At 35.2% G+C, this 17,206-nt stretch overlaps 2 protein-coding genes across 4 annotated transcripts; both read right to left on the bottom strand.

Annotated features, from left to right (window-relative positions):
- Window positions 1-2,747: 2,747 nt before the first annotated feature.
- On the bottom strand, window positions 2,748-9,403 carry LOC104231562 (protein DETOXIFICATION 44, chloroplastic). 3 transcript variants are annotated; one of them, XM_009784576.2, is made up of 13 exons: window positions 8,961-9,400; window positions 8,722-8,843; window positions 8,146-8,274; window positions 7,908-8,050; window positions 7,509-7,644; window positions 6,780-6,876; window positions 6,582-6,682; window positions 5,710-5,873; window positions 5,248-5,319; window positions 4,999-5,115; window positions 4,616-4,711; window positions 3,795-3,916; window positions 2,748-3,300 (listed from the first exon to the last, which is right to left on the bottom strand). In XM_009784576.2, exons 1-13 carry the CDS (start codon window positions 9,263-9,265, stop codon window positions 3,237-3,239), a joined length of 1,668 nt encoding a protein of 555 aa, XP_009782878.1. In that variant the 5' UTR covers window positions 9,266-9,400; the 3' UTR covers window positions 2,748-3,236. The 3 variants fall into 3 exon arrangements, 1 of the variants encoding a protein (XP_009782878.1); XR_011404399.1 differs by lacking the exon at window positions 2,748-3,300 and adding an exon at window positions 3,968-4,327 and having other exon boundaries at window positions 3,811-3,900; window positions 8,961-9,403; XR_712105.2 differs by lacking the exons at window positions 2,748-3,300; window positions 3,795-3,916 and having other exon boundaries at window positions 4,626-4,711; window positions 4,872-5,115; window positions 8,961-9,402.
- Window positions 9,404-12,575: 3,172 nt separating this feature from the next.
- Window positions 12,576-16,215, bottom strand: LOC104231561 (protein trichome birefringence-like 35). The gene is made up of 6 exons (XM_009784575.2): window positions 16,011-16,215; window positions 15,104-15,383; window positions 14,561-14,732; window positions 14,185-14,381; window positions 13,761-13,910; window positions 12,576-13,096 (listed from the first exon to the last, which is right to left on the bottom strand). Exons 1-6 carry the CDS (start codon window positions 16,150-16,152, stop codon window positions 12,766-12,768), a joined length of 1,272 nt encoding a protein of 423 aa, XP_009782877.1. The 5' UTR covers window positions 16,153-16,215; the 3' UTR covers window positions 12,576-12,765.
- Between the last annotated feature and the right edge of the window lie 991 nt (window positions 16,216-17,206).

The following is a 17,206-nucleotide window of genomic DNA, read 5'->3' as shown; positions in this document are numbered from 1 at the left end:
TAGTTAATCCCTTTTCTTTTAGGCAAAATATTTCCCAAACCAATTGTACAACCATATTATTGGCCAATATCCTTTGCCTAGCGAGAAAGAAAACCTTGGAGTAACGGTAAAATTATCTTCATGTGACCTTAAAGGTTACGATTTCGAGCCATAAAATCAATTGTGGCCCTTGCATCAGGGTATGCTACTTACACCATACCCTACTGGATAGGCCCTTCCCCTAACCTTGCGTTCAGTAGGCTACCTAATTACATCACACACCCTTGGATGGGCCATTCCCCTAACCCTGCCTGAACGCTGTATGTTATATCTAGCCAGAAAGGAAGCCTTGAAACAACGATAAAATTATCTCCATGTGACTTAAAGGTAATGGGTTTGAGCCGTGAAATCAATTGGTTATTCTTGACTAGGGTAGGCTGCTTACACTATATAAATACTCTTGTGTAGGCTGCACCAGGGTCCTTCCACTTATCTTGCATTCAGTAGGTTGCTTACATCACACACTCTTGGATAGGCCCGTCCCATAACCCTGCTTGCCTGAACATGGTATGTTTTAAGCACTGGGCAGTGGGTGTTAGGACCGAAATAATCAGGTGTCATGCGGAAGCTAGCAAAACAAACCTTGAACGATGATAAATCATGCAACAAAGAGAAATATACCAAAAGAGACACAAACATTTAACGTGGTTCGGTCAACTTGACCTATGTCCATGGCGGAGATGAGCAATCCACTATATAAAAAGAGAGTACAAAATATCGAGAGAACAACCTCACGAAGAGGCAAACACGCACAAGTGACACACTAACACTTGTCCCGTAAAGTTCTTCCCCTAAAAAAGACTCTCAAACCCCATATGGATACATTGTGGATGCTACTGAATGAGAAGGACGTATCTTCAATTTATAGAACTCCAAACCTTTTCCTACAAGAAAAAAAACTAGCAAAATATGGGAGATTTATAATAAACATGTTGCCCTTTCCTTCAAGAGATAGGAAAACCAAATATGATAATAAAATCAGGACAACTCGTAACAGTGGGCTGAACACAACACCCCCCTCCCCACTTTTTTTTTTTTTTTTTTTTTTTTTAAATCCTTTGCCTAGAGAAAAAATGATTATACAGGAAAAAGACACAATCAGGTGGGTCTGTGAATGATGACATTACTGAAGTATACCACTAGATCTTCTAGAGTGGCTGCTCCGGGAGATAAAAAAGGAAGGGAAAAGAGCATTAAGGTAATGGAAAAATATATAACTGTTTAAATTCCTGCTATGTATATCAAATGTTTATATTGTGAATCTTATTAGGTGAAATAGAGTGGGATTAAAAAAATAAAAAGAAAAAGGACGGGCATTTTACTGAAGTTAATTTTGAAACATTCTATGTGAAAATAGAAGATTGAGAATCAACAATAATGTTATACCACTTGTTATGGTGCTTTCGTGGTCCATTTTCCCCATAAATTAAAGTTATTTATGGTTTCCATTATATATGTATAGTCAACACATTTTTCTTGCCACACCTTTGTCTGTCTTCTCATTGTCTCGATCATCTTTATACCAACATATTTGAAAATAAAGGATTAAGGTACAACAATAATGTTGTACAACTTGTCTGTCTCGTATACCTCTTCTATGAAATAGACATGAGACTAGCATTTTTACTTGGGAATACAAGAATAGTTCACATCAGAAACACAAATTCTACGGTGGATATTTTTATCGTACAAAATCAATGATCATTTTTGACGGAATGTACAAATACCAAAACTAGAGGAATAAATGAGAAAATGTCACTTGAGATAATTCGGTCATGTCTTATGTGTAATCTTTCAAAATGAATCGTTTTATTTGGTGAAATATTTAAAACAAGGTTAAAGTTTTAAGAACAAATTGGGAAGGCAAAAGTAAGCCCTTTAGAGAGAAATAACACATTAAAAGAATCTCTCTAGGATTAGTGTTTCAAAGAGGAATCTCAATCTTGCACTTTATTCTCATCAATCTTTCTCAGTAATATCGCACATGGTTTGCATTTTGATATTTTTCCTTTGACCTTGTTAACATGGTCGGTTAGAATATTTCAGAAGTCAATAGCCTGGGAAAGAAGATGCCTAGAGGAGGAAGAGCAAAAAGAAATTTTGTATTCTGAAAAATGAAACCCCACCACCTTTTGTTTTAGAAAATTGTGCGCTACACCTTAAAGGGACAAAGTAGATGAGTTGGATGGCTACTGGTTTTAATGTGCCTTTTATCATGTGCCATGTAAGATTATGTAGATTCTATTTTAGTTCTTTCACTAGGCAAGAATACTACAAGAATGCCGCAATCCCAAACAAACAAGTTGAGGTCGGCTGTATGAATCTTCCTAACCATGTATACACCCAACAAGAACATCGCCTCTAAACCTAGATGGTATTTAGGGATCTCTCACATCCAGAACATCTGCAATCCAGTAAAGGGACTGTGGCTTCTCAGTAGAAAAACAAAATAAAATAAAATTAAGCCTGCATTGTTTCTGTATATTTTACTTCAATACTACAAGAAAAAAAAAAAAACATAAAGCTGGACTAGAACTTCAAATGAAATCACTATTCCTCCTATTGCATGTTGGTGTAGCTACTGATTTGGGTTCTGAAATTGGTAATTTCAGCCCATTTGTTTGCGCAGATTTTGGAGCTTACAAACGCTGTCTCAACAACAAAAGAGGAAATAACAAAATCTTGAAGAATGAGAATGCAGGGCAAACTTATCCAGAAAGAAAGAGTACATGAAGAATGATACTCTTTTACATTAGTATACAATTGTATGCGTCAAATAAGCTGTTCAACTTTACAAGTATCACTTGGCCGATTCCATAGCCTTCTCTCTATGAATTATTTTACAAAATGGAGAAAGGAAAGGAAACTTTTCCAAGTTGGAGTTTTGCTAGACATTTCTAATGGTCAGTGAGATGATGTCGCTTGATCATAGGTTTTTGAAAGGGATGGTTGTTCTTGAAACCTCCACAATAGCATTCTCAAACGTAAATCATCAGCCCCTAAGTAGAGGCCAAAGAGACTGATGAAATCAACATGCCTGTACTATAGAATGGTCTTCCAGTTTTCAGGAGTTCAATTTTGTCAAGATCTGCAAAAAGCCTGTATAAGGTATGATCAGCAATTCACTCCATTCTTAGCATAAGCCTAATTGACTTTTCCGACCATTTATAGATAGTCAATCACTTGTTCATTGAAAGTCAGACACCATCCTCTTCCATATCCGACCGAAGAAATTTCCATGGTCCATCTCTTGTTTGTAACCTGCTATTCACAAGTACTTGTCAAAATAACGATTTAGACCATTTTCCATTTCATGGTGACTTCGAAGCATAACCCCAGTAACTCGGCCATATGAGAGTTCTTAAAGCTAATTGTAGCTGCACTACTGAAGTAGATTTTGTTTACCTTGCTGCAAGTGGAATATTATGACTCAAACACTCGAGGACAAAAATCAAATAAACCAATCAAAAGCCATTACTTTTTCTTTGTCTTTCTAGAAATATACAGAAATCTGAGGCTTTGATTCAACCTACAACTTCCAAATGATGACTAAATACAGTCAAAATGGTAAAACAAAGGCCTTTTACTATTCATTACAAATTAAGCAACTGACTAAGACTATGCCACTTCATTAACTAACTTTAAAAAAAAAAAAAAAACTAAGACAGCACTTGTGATAAAATTCAACTTAGTTCAATTTGTAAAATTACCAAAATTCTCTCTAAGGTTGACGAAAGAGATAGACACAGATTTACCTCACAAATCCAGCTACAACACGCAAAGTCATGAAGAGAAAAAGCCCTGCCCAGACTCCAGGAAGACCAAATGATGGCGCAGCCACAAGTAAGAAGATTGAGGAGACTAGTCCAATCAGAAACTGTTTGACAAATATAGGAAGCTGAATCAGAAGGAAAGAACATAATCTTACATTATTTATCTTGTTGGTCATAATGTAGGACACACTCCAAATCCACCATCTTTTTCCTCCCAATTGCTCCTTGGATCACATTCAATTAGATACACCAATTCAAGAATGTTCAAGCAGCATCTCACTGATTGGCTAAAAGCCAGCCAACTCAAATTGAAATGTATGTTCTAGACTTTACATTATTCATTTGTAGCAAAGATCCTAGAACATGTAGCAACCAACATTGGGAGTTGGGACAATAATTCATTGATATGCATAATCAGCTTCCAGGACAACTTATTGCTTGATCCTTTTTTAACTCTTCTCTAGACGTTTCCTTCCAGGCGGCTTCTTACATAGTGTTACTGAAAAAGCAAAAGCCTAACCAGAAAAACAAATATCATGTAAAGATTTCTTTTTGTTCAACATTCTGTTCACCTCATCGAACCATATAGACTCTGCTAACAGTTTTGCTTTTAATTTGCCGCTGGCGCTAATAGAAATTCAATTAAAGCAAAAACTAAGTGTACATATCTAAACATTAGTAGGTGCTTGGCAAGAGTTTACACCATTGCACTCTCACTTCGAATCTACTCTGGCTCAATTTCTGGTTTTGCAGTTCAGAATACTATTTCTGAAAAAGGTGCAGAAATGTGCAATAATGCTTACCATAGAATATGCCGCAAATTCGAAGTCTGAAACACCATAATAGAGCCCATCAAGAACGAAGGCAATGGCATTTATTGGCTGAGATCCAGCAACAAACTGTCCAACAAATCATATTAATAAGAAAAGAATGAGTAGTTTATCATTCAAATATCAAGTTAATCCAGATAATGAACCCGACAACTTTATACAAGGTTAGAAATGACAGCTGTATAATTACTTCTAAATGACCAAAACTATTTCATGATAAAGAAATTACCTAGCTGGTGCATAGCAGGAATTGTAGTCTAACATGAATATATGTCAACTTTGGGGAACATGCTACAGATTTGGGGTTCAAAATCCACCAGAAAAAATGCTGAGAGATCTGGATAAGACTTTCATACCAGAGTACCATATCTGGCAATTTCCAGGACTTCAGAATCTGAGCTGAATAAGCCGGAGAGCGCTTCAAAACCAACAAACAAGCTAAAACCCAAGGTGACTCCTGTCAATGCACCAATCTGACATAATTCACATGAAGAGTAAAAGATGTAGCAAGTCAATATTCTGTTCTTAATGCTTTCTCTTAAAAGCTGAGTCAGTAATCACGGTTGAGAATTAATAAAGAGTACTGGAGTAGGCACCCAAGTTACCTGTAGAACTTTATAAACCACTTCTCGTGCTTGGCCATAATTACCTTGAGAAACTCCACTGGCAAGGAGAGCCTAAAAATCAACAGAATAAGAATGCAATCAAAAATGCAACGAAAGACTAAACTGCTATTTCATAACTAAAGATTGCAGGAAATAATTCAATGGAAATTGTCTAAATATGACCCCGTTGGGAACTTCAGTTAAAGAAAAGCCTGTGACTTCATGGGTAAGTGAAAACCAAAAAGAAATAAGAAATTAAAAGAAGCGATTCAAGAGTTATATGATGTAGTTCCATCTGTTACAGGGAAGCAAAATTGAAGTCCTAATCACTAATAAAATTGAATGGTATTTGGCTTTCACTGAGACGTAAAAACAGAGCTGCTAAAAACTTCTCTGAAAATTATTCAATAAAGCCAGAAATGATGGCAGAGAAAACAAATAGTTTAGTCAAAGTATGTTCACCTGTCCAGCAAGTGCCAAGGCATCAGTTAGCAATGATACAGCTAGCCAAACTTGAACACAGATCTGATGACCAGCCATAGGAACGGGGCCCTCTCGTGCTGCCATTGCTGTTGATAGCGTAGTGGTAATTAGAAGTGCTAAAGTCCTCCCTATTAGAAGGGAACCTGGAAAAGAAAAGAACAAACTTAACCTAAGATAGGTTCGATCTTTTCATTTTGAATACGCTAGAGCATTTTGATGTGTTCTAATAAAGTGCGCAAGAGAAACTCTTAATTATCTTTCCACGGGTTCAGAGTTCAGACAATAAAAAATTCTGCAGTCGCCCAAAGACCAAATGCTACTTTATATGTTTGGTATAAGTAATCCTTTCAATCTACATTTTTTCTTGAAACAGATCTAAAGAATCTATAAAAGTAGTTAGTTTCATTAAAGGGCAAGAGATTGTATTTATGAAGTATCATGGGATAGATTAAATCATTATAGTTTTTTTTAAAACTTAATTTACTGTACCTTCGTCATTCTCCCATTACTCAATCTTCAAATTTGAATGAAATCATATTCACACCTTCAATCATTTTCTCATTTGAAGTATTCATCTTCAACTATTCATAGATTTATATGCAGATATACCGATTTCAAGTTTCACTAGCTGCTGCTAATGCTAGAGGAGATTCAGTTGGACATATTTGAATACCGATTTCAAGTTTCACTAGCTGCTGCTAATGCTAGAGGAGATTCAGTTGGACATATTTGAATATCGTGTCAAACACATTATCCACACAAAATGGGAGCCTTTTCATCAAAATTTTCTTTAATAACTACAAACGATATCCTGATTTCAGGTGTCGTTTTGACAGTTTCCAAGAAAGTACCAGATTTAAGATACTGAGCAAATCTTCCCACATCAACGTCTGGAGCAATAAGAAGCACTTTTTCGTTTAACTTCCACATAAGGATAAACGCAGACAAGTATCTGGTAAAAATGTAGATCAAACAAAAAATAAGATAGAGACAGTGGATAGGAAGTTATATCATGTACAAAGTAAAGGTTTACCGCATCACCAACATACTCAGATATCACAGCAGCAGTTGCAGCCCCACTGATACCAAGACCAAAGGGAAATATCAAAATTGGAGACAACAACGCATTTAGCAAGTTACCAGCTCCTGACAATCCAGAACTGTTCTTTGTCAGATACATAAGTAGAAGCGTTAAGGAAGGATTATACTTAAATGTTTGGGACATAACAAAAAAAGAGCCGCATTTAGCAGACCATACTGGGGGGGGGGGAGGGGGGAGATATGCCATCAAGCGAAGACAATAGTTTGTTAATATAAAGCCATACTCTAGCACATCTCACAAGAAGTAGCATTCTCAAGAGTTGTTTTCTATAGCTTACTAAGCTAGACAAGTCTTTGATAAATGTTGGATCTTATCCCTACTTCATCAAGATGAATAAAATCACATAAAGTCAACATCTAAAGCAGTGCCTACCCGCCCATATGTTTGGAACAGTACTTATGCATGAAAGATTACTATATATCGAGGTTTAATAAACAGCATTTAGCTCAACTAAAAGAGTGGTCCATATCAACAAAATATTTCCATCTCAACTTTCCCAATGAGCTCGTGAAGTCAATATCCAAATAGCAATGAACAGCTTGAAACAGTTATCTATCCAACAATCCATAAATAATATTTATGAAACATGATATTAGACACAAGATGTCAGGACAGATTGCACTTGGCCTTTGCTTTATGTAGATTAGAGAAGTATTTGGATATCTTTGATACTTGCCAACAGCATATAAAGGAGTTTTTGTGTCCTTAAATCCACGAAATGTTCCTTGAGCAGCAAGCGCTATTACAATTGGTGGAGCTCCAAAGGCCCGCATCGTAAGGAATTGCTCAGCTGGTACACGCATTGGTGAATCCTGCAATATATCAACAATCCCAAATAGATTTACATTGAAGATCTTCAGCAAACATCAAGACACATGGGCTTTATACTAATGCAAAGGAATAGGGGAAGCATAAATCCAAGTGGCATCTCTGAGATCTGATTGTCACTATGTCATTCTCCAAGATATACTGGCCGAACAAAAAATGCCCCCAATAACTTACGACTTGGAAATTGGAAGAGAAGAATTAAGCCCTCATGCTAGAAAATAAATTTGTTTTCCAAATTAAGACATACAACAGATATACCCATGGTATTCATTAGGAAACCGGAGCCAAAAGAAAGTCCAACAGCTTCAGCAATGCCAAGGCCAAGAGCAAGCAGCAAAGAAGTTGATACTGAAGGAAGTAGGATTTTTCTTTGTGAATCAGGTGAGCGACCTAGTTTAAGGAAAAAAAAAATATAACTCATATCGGGTAAATGCAGAATGTTTGATAAATTAGAAGTAGATGCTTTGACAAAAGACCACTGTCACCTTTAGCAATTAATGCCTGCTCTTCAGCAACAAAAGAAGTTGTGACGTTGAGCAAAGGAACATTGAATAATTTCGAGATGAGATTGAAAATTGATACCGAAATGCCTACTGCTGCCAGTTCAACTGACCCTGCAAAACATATGCATACATAAGTAAGACATACATGGACTAGAATATTGTACTTCATCATTTCAAAATTTTCTTCCCTCCTGGTTTTTTCAGCCATCTCAGTAGAATACCTATTTTTCTTAAAGTGGGACCCACTCTTCTAATTAAACTTTAGTTAGGACCCACTTATACAATACTTGAACTCGCTATAAATTTATGCAAAGGTAAATTGATTTACACTTTGCTTTACATTTGTTGGCCTGAAATGAATTTAAATGGAGAAACATGGTCAGTAAAGATTCATAAAGCTGACCTCAACTTGTTTGGAACTGAGGCGTAGTTGTTGTAAATAATGGGTAAAACACATACAACTTTCATCATGACCCTAATAACTACATCACATAAAATCAAACAAGTAATAAGACAAGTGAAGTAAACCACAACAAAGAGGGGATACTATAAGAGTACCTAAATGTCCAACAAATGCAGTATCAACAAGTGAAGTAATGGGGTCAGCAGCAAGAGCTAACGCAGCAGGCAACGCAATGGACATAATCTCCCATCCAATTCCATCAAATTTCAGCTCTTCCCTGGGAATTAATAACCCAAAACACAAATCAGGAGAGGGGAAAAAAAACACAAACATAAAAAATAAAAAATAAAAACAATACTGCTAAAAAACAAAGAGACGTGTGATGAAGATATACAGTAGGGAAGAGACTGAATCCAACAACGATGACGAGGATGGAAGGTCCGAATCGGGTCCTAGGTCAGGATCCGGACTCTTGACCCGATTTTCTCCCAAATCAGAATTGGAATTATCGATAGAAGTTTCGGATATGACAGTACGGTTTTTATCCCTAGAAGATTTGATTAGTGTATTACGCAGTCGAGCTGAGTAGTTAGTATTATTATTCTTTAGTGGAAGAAAAGTAGAGTAACAGAAATAATTGTAATTATAATTGTTTTGATGAAATAAGGGATTATTTTGGTGGTAAAGAGCAGACGCCATTGTTGCTTATTTGGGAGAGGAAAAAAATATTTTGGATAGAAGAAGGAGGTGAAATCTGGTACGTGGGGAAGGATAAGAAAGGGTGAATATCAGTTTTCTTTTGGCTATCAACTGAATTAACGGCTGGAATGGGAGTTCACAAATAAATATCTTTCCTAGCATTATACTGTACCGACACTTAGGGCGCCAAACGTTGTTATTTAGATTATTATATATTGTACTCCCTCTTTTCGTTTGGAGTTATCGAATCTATTTTCTTTTTTAGTTCGTGCAAAAAAAATAATTTTTTTTCTTATTTAAAAATAATATAGTCACACAAAATATATGTGCTTCATTTTGTACTACAAATTCAAAAGTCTTCTCTCTTTTCTTAAACTCCGTACAGAGCCAAATGAGTTCACATAAATTGAAACGGATGGAGTATGTTATTTTGTACCATTTTCTCCTTTTTTTAAACAATTTTTCATGTACTATTTAATATATTTGCTATAAAGAATTATGATCTATTATTTAATTATAATTAGTTCGGTTTTAGGTTAAACGAATTAACGAATCAATGTTTTGACTTTGAGCACACGAAAAATTAGAGACTTAAATTGGATATTCGATCGGTAGGGATATATCTTTCCGTTGTACTTTGAATTTCAATAAGTTTCTGCATTCTGTAAAGAGTCATATTTCATTTTTGGATTTTGAAGTGTTCAAATGTACCTTCATGATTAATTCATTTTGCAAACCGGTTCATAATTCCTAGTACTAAGAATTTGCTTGACCCATCTCCATATCTTGATCGTTTCGTATCTACAACAACAACAACAACCTAGTATAACTCACAACTGGGGTCTGGGAAAATTAGTATGTACGCAGACCTTACCCCTACGCTGTTTCCAATAGACCCTCGGTATCCTTCCCTACAAGAACTCCCACCTTGCTCTTGGGGTGACTCGAACTCAGAACCTCTTGGTTAGAAGTGGAGGGTGCTTACCATTAGAGCAACCCACCTTGTCAGACGAAATGATCTTGATCATTTCGTCTCACAGTGTAAAAAAAAAAGGGAAGATCACTTTTAGCCCATTGCCGAAATTATTTATATTCCGTAACCGCAAAAGTATATAAAATTTGTATATTTTTGTATATAACGTAAGGAAATACATATATATACAATATATATATATATATATATATATATATATATATATATTTCTTAAACTGTATTGTTTATAACTAATTTTCAACATATGAAAAATAAACTGCAATCACAAAATAAGAGAAAAATATTTTTACTAATCAATTGTGAGTACAATTCTGTTTCTCCCTTGATTCTTCTCTCCTGATTATCTCCGTGATTCGAGGGCTGAAGCCATGTATTTCTCGAATGTAGGATGATGCAGACCTTCTAGGGATATATTTGATCTCCAACTTCTTGAGTTATTTGATTGTTAAGAAGCATCCGACCATATTTTGATTTCTTTGTGAATATCCCAAGAGTTTATGGGATTTTGAGACGTCTCTTCAAGGGAATATGCATCCCTTTATATAGGTGTGAGTTAGGGTTTAGGGTAGTGTAACCTCCAAAAAATCCTAATAGACTCCTAGGATTTCAAGAGTCCTATAGTATCTTTAATTTAGAATTTAGATTTATCCTTTAAAATTTCGATGTCTACAAATGCCCTCTACTTCAAGGTTTGTCGAAACTTTAAGACGAGACTTGAAGTACTCGACCATCGCACCAAATGGTTTTGAAACTTTGAATTTTTGATTTACAAGAGGAAGAGATGAAGGGCAGAACTGGTCCTACCGGGTGTGCCAATTTATTTATAACTAATTTTCAACATATGAAAAATAAACTCCAATCACAAAATAAGAGAAAAGTATTTTTACTAATCAATTGTGTGTACAATTCTGTTTCTCCCTTGATTCTTCTCTCTTGATTATCTCCGTGATTCGAGTATTTCTCGAATGTAAGATGATGCAAACCTCCTGGGATGTATTTGATCTCTAGCTTCTTGAACAATTTGATTGTTAAGAAGCATCCGGGCATATTTTGATCTCTTTGTGAATATCCCAAGAGTTTATGGGATTTTGAGACGCCTCTTCAAGGGAATATGTATCCCTTTATATAGGTATGAGTTGGGGTTTTAGGGTAGAGTAACCTCCAAGAAACCCTAATAGACTCCAAGGATTTCAAGAGTCCTGTAGTATCTTTAATTTAGGATTTGGATTGATCCTTTAAAATTTCGATGTCTACATGTATCTCTAGAAAATCTCTTAATACCTCTTCAAGACTTCAACTGCCCGTTTATGGTGGTGTTTGTTGGTAATACAAGTACTTCAGTGGATAATTGCACAACTCACTCCAAACTTCAGGGGCCAATCTAAGGACCCGTTTGTGCATAGATTTTGCCAAAATAAACTTGGGTTTTATTTGATAAACACATATTTGGCCATAGATTTTGCCTATATTTTGGCGAAATCCCAAATCTCAAATCCCAAAACCAACTCAAAAGCTAGTTTTGGGCCAAAATTTTTACAAACACTAATAATATACATATTTTTCCAAAATAAATTTGGAAAATATGTTTTGAAAACATATGGCCAAATACATTTTCATCTTCAAATCAAACTTCATCCAAATCAGATTTTTCAAAACAAATTTGGAATCTATGGCCAAACGCTAGCTAAATATTCCCAAGTTCAATGCTAAAGTATTGGAAAGAGTAGCTTAATCACGTTTACAATCTTAATTAAGCGTACTAAACATATTAGAAGATTAGACAATACTAAGCTAGCGTTTGACATAGATTTTAAAACTTGAAAAAAGAGTTTTTGAAGTTGTGTTGAAAAATAACTTTTGAAAGTTGAAATTACGTTTGGACATGCATTTTATTTGAAGAAAAGATGAAGTTTAGTGAGTGGAAGAAAAATTTTCACTGGGATCTTGAAATTTTTTGATTTTTTTCCCCAAAATATGATCATATTTCATAAACAAAAAATGTTTTGAGGCCAAAACCTATGGCCAAACGGGAGCTTAAGAATGCTCTTACTGCAGGTCTAGAATTCCCTCATTTGGCTTGTGGCTTTTGGCTAAGCTCTCAAACCTCAATTTACTGAATTGAATTGCTGCTAGGGAGCTTTTGATACCCTTCACGAAGTTCATACACTCTAATTTGAATTTCCCAACTGTGATTCATTGTATACACTCATTTAAACAAAATTTCGAGCAAAACAGAAGAACGATTTTTTTCTGTAAGGCTGACATCCGCTAGTTTGAACATATATTAACTATTTCAACGGGTACTTGCTATCAAAGTGAACTCAAAAGAAAGAAGCATCATCCCTTCACTCTGTAATTGGTTTACCTTGAGGTTCAAGAATTTGCTTTAATACTAACAGTAGAAACATGGGCGTGCTCATTCGAGATGTACATTACGTTCAAGGTGTGAACTTTTCTTTTCTCCAATGATAGTGGAAAGATTACTTACAAAGTGCACCTGTTCTTTTCACAAAAATTGAAATAGCAACTCGTTCCATACATCAGGAACGCCTGGCAAGCACCAATGGATGCAATCCGAGTAACTTGCAGGATCTGCTAGTTTCTCAGGAGTCAGCGTCTCCCAAAACTTACGATATATGGAAGGGTGGCCGTCTTTCCTGTATTCTGATAGCTGAGTAATGTTGAGAACATTAACCTTTGAGCCCAACTTGGCCAGTATCCTTTCAACCATCTGCATTGTGGGAAAGTCAGAATCTATACCCCAGTATGTTCCATTCTTTATTGGAAGCTTCTCATCGTAGCAGTTTCCTTCGCTTCCTGGTTCCCATTCTTGTTTCCTGAATGTTGAAAGAAGAAATAAAAACACGATTTCTTACTGCAGAGGAGATAAATCTAAACCAAGATAAGCATCTTTCATGTCGGATCTCCGGAAACTGACTTGTCTTAAAACTATACAATTAACTGAAATTGCCGTTATTTTAAATGGGTAATTAGAGTTCGTCACTTGGCCTCGCTCCTCACTGTTTCAGATTGTGTAATCAGAAAAGCATTCATGCACAAGATAAGTTATTATGGTTCTTCAGGAGCATTTTGCCTGAAGAATGGACTCATAGCATATTTTACGAATTTATATTTCAAATGAAGAAGGAACTCGGCATCAACTTTAAATAATGGTGAGACATTTATGAACTCATGTGAACAAATGCACAATGGAAAATGAATGAGAGTATTATGTTGGGTGCAAATCTTTTATCAGTTCAGTTCACCACCAATGTTTTTGACCCGGCATTGACAATCTAACTAAAAATGTTAAATTCAGCTACTTAATATTAGGTGCAAAAATCAACACACACAAAACATGCTGCTGCTTCCGATCTCCTAATTTGTTCATCCATAACAATCAAAATTGATTCTGAACTTTGAAATCCAGTCAAATCCATGCAACATGTAGTTAAGTACGTAAGGTAAGCTTTAGCAATAAAAGAAAAGCTCCTCACTTACGTGAAATGTGTAGGGGACATAGTGACAAAAAAGACCTTCTTCACGCGATCAACATTGGAATCCACCCACTTTGCCCAGGCTTCCATAGCTAACTCCATGCCTCCCAACCCATCTATTTCCTCACAAACTCCTTTTTCTTCACTACTCCATCTAAAAAAAGTAATGGAACTGATAAGAAAGCAATCCTTCTTTCATTGCAAAATTACAATTTATTATAAATTAGAGATATAAATAGTTTTAATCGTTCCTTGAGCTGAAAGTTTGCAATTTCAAGAAGTATGAAATACGTCAATCCAACCGAGATAAAACGGCAGAGATAAAGCAATCAGTCCTCTTTTCTATCTTCTATGTTTCAAATTTTCATTCAAATATTAGTTCTTGGCATATCTGCTGAAGTGATGACCGAATTAGAGTTCATACTTACAATAACTTAACAGGGCCCTGTCTCCACCAAAGATATGAATTAAAGACTAATATATCAGCGTGCATCCACTCTGATGAATGCCTAAGAAGTGAATCAGGACGCAGTATTCGCTCAGGCAGTCTGTGATCAACAGGATCATCAGAATTTGATTCGACAAGAAGTGGCGCCCAAAGGAACTCTATGCTGGCGTTGTATTCCTGTCATCAATAGCGAAACACATGAATTTAGTAACAGTCGTTAAATTATATTAACATAATCGTCACCATCTGTATGTACCAAAATACATTGAAATTTGAGCGGCACTTGACATCATATAAAGTTTGAGATCACTTAGTTGAATGCTAAATATCATATACTCAAAAAAAATTCACTTGACCTCTGCTCTAAATATTGAAAGGTGAGCCTGTGGTGTCATGAACTTCTTCTCAGCTGGAATAACAGATTGCAAAAGACACACCATCGATATCCACTGTCCTCTATTCAGTGAGTCTCCCACAAACATTAGTCTTTTCCCTCTTAATTTCTCCCACATTTCAGTCACATTCCACCTGCGTATCAACATTAACAAGTCAATAATGTAATAAGCATGACACAACAATTACTACAACCATAATACAAAAATTCAAACATGTATAGGGTGAGATTAACAAATTTAATATTTTATAATTTGATTATTTTTTTAATTGATAGTGGTGTCCGAGCTAACTTGCGTGCACCTCAAGTGTTCCACTCGGTACCTGCTATTTTCGAACAGGTACCGGGTGACTCTATCTATCAACGCTTGGACAAATAGAAATTATCAAACATTCTTTCATCTAATGGTTCAGTTGGTTATTTAATGTTACTATATTTATGTATTGGTTACAAATGAGCTATTACACAAAAGCAGAAAAGAAATTAATGGAAATCAAAATGTTACCTCTTCAAATTGCAGTGGTGAGGTTGCCATCTCCAGTACTGGTAATCCAGATCTTGCCGACCATGCTTGTGGCACGCCAATTGATCAGACATATAAGGACAATCAGAATCCTTATACAGTGGATATGAACTATTATCAAACACCCATTCCCCTGAAAAATAATCACACGTCTCCGGCATTTCTCTCCGGCCAGTAATCTCCGGTTTGAAGCTATCCCATTCAGCTCTCTTTCCACTATACTTCACAGTAGACTGGCAAGCACTCGATTTATCCAAAGGCACTACAACACCACAAATATCCCCTCAGATGGATTCAAAATGAAATACTCCCTACGTCCCAATTATGCGGAACACTTTTCTTTTTAGTTTGTCCCAAAAAGAATGATAAATTTCTATATTTAGAAATAATTCAGCTATAAAATTCTCATTTTATCTATAGCTTGTTTTAGATCACATGTTTCAAAAGTCTTTCTGTGTATCTTAACTTGTGCTCAGTCAACAAGGGCGGAGCTAGAAACAAAACCATGTATTTGTCTTAAGAAATTCATCAAATATGTACAATTTATTAATTTAGAAACTAGCAACTTAAACAGATTAGATTCTGAACCGATAAAACTTCAAATCCTGGCTCCGCCTCTGTCAATCAAACAAAGGACACATAAAATGGGATGGAGAGTGTAAACATCAAAGTTCTTTTTTCTTCTTTAGCATAATATTGAAATAACTTATTCAAGGAAAAAAAAAGGGGTTCTAAAAATATGTTTATTTCTGAATTCCAATTTCAAGAAAATGCACAAAAAGACACCATATACAAAACCCCACAAAAAAGACCTAGAAAATTTGCTAAAAAAACAAGGAAAATGTCAAAAAGAAAGGATTTTGCTGATACCTAAGAATTACAAACTGACCTGGAGGAGTTCTTGGGAGGGTGTGTTTGGAATGAATTTCTTGAATGTTACTTTCATTATAGAGGATAGAGAAAACTATAAAGACGAAGAAGACAAGTGCAATTAGAGGATACTGTGTTCTCTTCTTCGGCCATTTCTGCATTTTGTGTGTGTGCGCGTGAGAGAGAGAGGAATGAAGAATGTTGATTGACTAATGTAATAAGGCATTTGGACAGCCGACAGTGACACCCTTTTAAATCTGAACAACTTTTTATGAAAATAATAATATCTGCTTATTGTGATTAAAGTATGATTATTATGATTGTGTTTGCTTATATGGCAACAATTAAGAATTATAATTTGGATTATATTATCGTTAAATATTGGATTTATTAATAATGGAAGGGTCCAACTTATTGATTCCTAGATAACGTGCATCTAACTAAGGGAGTTGTATAAAATAAAAATAAAACTACGGGAGTTGGGTTTTTTCGTTTGCTTCATTGAAAAAAAAAACACTATGGGAGTTGTTTGTGTTTTGCACGTTAATATTGGTTCCCTTTACCGTTAGCAGTAATTAATTTATTTATTTTTTGTTTTAAGATTTATCCATAATCTCTTCAATATTTTTGCAAAACACGAACTCTTTAATTTACATTCTTAAAATGTATGTTCCTTTTCTTTTTATATTTTCACTTGATCAACATTTTACGATCTATATTCGTGATTAGCCAAAATTTCTTACGTTCGAAAATAAAAAGGACTACGTGCAAAATGGGAAAAGAGTATAAGTTAAAACTAAAACACAAAGAATACATTATTATGCAAAAATAATAATAATAATAATAATAATAAAGAAATTATACGGTAATTCATAAAGAGTACAAAGATGATCTTAGAGACGTCGGTGAAAGTTCTTGCTAATCATAAGGCTTCGTAGTAAAATTATTTATTTAACATGGAGATTTCTTATTTGGAGTGAAATTTATTAGCAATAAATAAGTAGAAGGTTTCACATAAATGCCTACGTATACAGACATATATAAATAGGTGCAAATTATCATTTCAGAATGCTTTACCTTTTATAAATATTCGTTCTTCTTTCCTCGGCAGGTTAAAGGGATCAATAATGTACTTATAGAAATAATGCGATTTATCCTGTTAATGCCATAAATATCTATTGATATCTGCTCATAGGTGACCAGATCAAGGTAACG

The sequence above is a fragment of the Nicotiana sylvestris genome, chromosome 12 (assembly GCF_000393655.2).
Source record: "Nicotiana sylvestris chromosome 12, ASM39365v2, whole genome shotgun sequence".
In the NCBI taxonomy this organism is placed as follows: Eukaryota; Viridiplantae; Streptophyta; class Magnoliopsida; order Solanales; family Solanaceae; genus Nicotiana; species Nicotiana sylvestris.
The sequence above is the reverse complement of the archived record's forward strand: the minus strand, read 5'-3'. Positions and strand labels throughout refer to the sequence as shown.